This window comes from Curcuma longa, chromosome 17, assembly GCF_044706935.1.
Source record: "Curcuma longa cultivar G26 ecotype Majalengka, Jawa Barat chromosome 17, ITB_CL_G26_1.1, whole genome shotgun sequence".
NCBI lineage: Eukaryota > Viridiplantae > Streptophyta > Magnoliopsida > Zingiberales > Zingiberaceae > Curcuma > Curcuma longa.
In genome coordinates, this window is record NC_133877.1 from 7,314,850 (window position 1) to 7,318,278 (window position 3,429).

At 44.1% G+C, this 3,429-nt stretch overlaps 1 protein-coding gene across 1 annotated transcript in view; it reads right to left on the reverse strand.

Annotated features, from left to right (window-relative positions):
- LOC141848330 (secreted RxLR effector protein 161-like) overlaps nt 1-584 on the reverse strand; it is a 5,543-nt gene extending 4,959 nt beyond the window's left edge. Inside the window, exon 1 of the mRNA XM_074736366.1 lies at nt 50-584. Within this exon, the coding sequence (XP_074592467.1) occupies nt 50-584 (535 nt within the window). The remainder of the gene's footprint in view (nt 1-49) is intronic.
- Between the last annotated feature and the right edge of the window lie 2,845 nt (nt 585-3,429).

Sequence of the window (3,429 nt, forward strand, 5' to 3'; positions counted from 1 at the left end):
TGTTTAGTCCTAGAATGATGAACCGGATTTTTGGTCAAATTTATAGTACTCATATTGTCACAAAGGACTTTTACATTTGTATAGTTTAACTCATAGTCCTTGAGTGTGTGCATCATCCATAGTAATTGTGCCACACATCCCCCTAGGGCTACATATTCGGCTTCGGTAGTAGACAAAGCTACACCTGGTTGCTTTCTACTACTCCAACTAACTAGGGAGGATCCAAGGAATTGGCATCCACCACTAGTACTTTTTCTATCTAACTTGCATCCTGCATAATCAGAATCAGTGTACCCTATCAAATCAAAATTTTGGTTCCTTGGGTACCAAAGACCAACATTTAAGGTTCCTTTGATATATCTCAAGATTCTCTTTACTATTGTAAGATGGGACTCCTTAGCACATGATTGGTACCTAGCACACATCCCAACTGCAAATAATATATCGGGTCTACTAGCGGTTAAGTATAAAAGACTACCAATCATACTCCTATAGGTTTTAGAGTCTACTTCCTTCCCTTCTTCATCCTTATCTTGTTTTGCATTTGTTCCTATAGGGGTTGAAATGTTTTTAGCATTTTCCATTCCAAACTTCTTAATCATTTCCTTAGCATATTTCATTTGATAAACGTACGTTCCTTCATTCGTTTGTTTTACTTGTAAACCTAAAAAGAAAGTGAGCTCTCTGATGTCTATTTTCCGCAAGCGCACGGATGTCGTCAAGTAATAATATCGATCCACAGGGATTTGTTTAATCACCAGACGATGTGTGATGTTTAGTTATCTAGACGAAGTAGGTCAATCAAATGAGAGAATTTGCTACGTGAGCTGACGAGAAGTAAGGTTGGCTAGATTGGGATTGGAAGAAATCTCGAGATAATGGTTTCCCCACTTCAACGATCAATCAGAAGATAAGCCTACCCTCTCCATTAACCCTTACTGATGTTTTGACGGATTCCCCATGTTTATCCTATACTCAATTGAGGGCCCCTTTCAGGATCTTCCTCAGTTGTACTTCCCTAAAGCAATTCTACCTTCGTTGGCATTCGAGCGTAGGTGATCATAATCAGCTAAGAGGTCCTGTCACGTGACCTCCGCAAACCTCCCTAGTCTTACTGCCGCTTCAGAGTACAATCGAATTGGGCAAGCTCCATTTAGTACCGGGATTGTTCATGAGAATTTCTCTTAGGACCGAACTCCCTCCTTCATAACAAGTAACACAGGTGGTCATAATCAGCTAAGGATACTGTCACACGAATCCCGCAAACCTCCCTAGAATATCTTGTCACTACTTCTAGAAGGAACAATCCTAGATGATATTCAGAGTTCCGGAAATAGGGTTCACCGTTACGTATATCCCCTAACTTCCTAAGATAAACAAGACTTTTCGCTGAAACCACGTCAACACCAGATCGGATTAATGAAAGAAGGCAAGATATCAATCGAAATCAATCATCAAAAGGGTACTCCCAAATCTCGAGATTAAGTAAACTACTCCATAAACGAAAGTTCACAGCAAGACATTACGATCGAGTTTAAGCATCCAATCATCCTTTACAAGAGGTTACCAATCTAATCTCTCGCTCCGATGTTGCTGATTCGTCCAGATGCTTCCTTCCCAGGCGTTCCTCCTCCCAAAAACCCTACTCCAGCCGTCAGGATCCCCCTTTCCATTTCTTTCCGCAGCCCTTTTATAGCTTGCGTGGTTTTAACACGCCCATGCTAAGTGGCACGGCCTGGGCGTGTTAAACTCTGAGCAGAAAACGCAGCAATCTGTTGAGTTGGCAGTCGACACGGCCGTGCTGGACGACACGGTCAGGGCGTGTCAATCTCTGGGCAACATACGACAGCAACTCTGAACGGCCTCACAGCAAACGACACGGCCGTGGTGTTTGACACGGCCTGAGCGTGTCGATCTCTGAGCAAGCACGTCTGATCAGCTCCTCTTCATCGAGACGGCCACGCTGTTTACCTGTCAAGACAAAACATCACACAAAGACATGTATCCAAGGAGAACGGACTGATTAAAGAGGCAAAAGCATAAACCGCCAAATAAACGCAATATCTTATGTTATGCTCATGAAATGTGGCCAAATCAATGCTAAATAATGCTGATGAATGCACATGTTCTCAATGCATCACCAAGGCATGGCCGTATCCCACAGCACGGCCGTGTCTATCACCTCTCACAGGCACGGGCGTGTCTTAGCCGAGTGAAGATAGCACGAGTGTGCCTCAGGACAGAACTTCTACAAGCATTAGTCGTGCCTCACAGGCACGGGCGATGCCTTCATCTGCAGCTCCCAGACACGGTCGTGTCCCTAAGGCACGGCCGTGTCTCCACCAGAGAAGCCCCTGTCTTTGGTCGTGTCCCACAGACATGGGCGTGTCTCTTCATCAGAACAGGGCCCTAGACAGGGCCGTGTCCCTTTAGAAACCACCGTGTCCTTTACTAGAGAAGCACCTGCCTCAGCCCGTGCCTCACAGGCACCGACCGGATACTCCATCACATCTACAACTCCTATGGTCGTGCCTCACGGAGAAGCCGTGCCTCAAGATAAGTCCTTTTACTTACTTTGGTCATGCCTCTTGTAATAGGATGCATTGTTTCCTTCTCCTTCGTGCATTGTAACCTCCCCGATATGGAGTCCTCCAGATTCTAGGATTAGGAAGGATCGGGGTTATTAGATGATTGTAACTTAGGATTTGTTATTCTACCATGTTCTATGATATTATTGTGCAATTGCTTTGTGGATTTATGCTCTATGCTTGTTTGACTGATATGCTTGTGAGTAGTATAAATCCATAAGGGTAGAGATTATTCAGAGTTTGAGGAATTCTTAGGATCGTATACCCGGGACGCCTTGTGACAGGAGGAGAGTCTTAACCGGACTTTCCGAGGGATTGTTTAAGCTATGGATAATATTTATGAGGGATAACTAACGGTTGCTTAGTGTTGGGGAGAGGTCTCTAAAGGGATACTATGTGATAGGGGTAGGAATCTAGTAGTATTCTGGGACGCCTACGGTGACACAGTAAAGCATTGAACCAGGCTATCTAGAATCATCTCAAACCAACTTAAGTAACATTAGAACACTATTGATTTATTCCGAGGAAGCCTGACGAGGTCTAATTGGATAATTTGGTTAGAATCCCCACAATTATGTAATCATTGAGGAATGATAGAGGATCCAAGTCAATCAATCAATACCCCAAGGAATCCAAAGTCCTAGAGTCGCTTTCCATACATTGTCACAGTCGAATTCTATCTTCAAATTAAGGTTTAGGAACTCTAGAACACTCCATCTCCCCCACACCAAACCAATTCCAACAAACTCTCCACTCTTATTGTGCTAGGATAGTAATTAATTCCACGGTCCCTGTGTAGGATCAAAAGAACGCGCTAGAGGGTGGGGTGAATAGCGCGTGA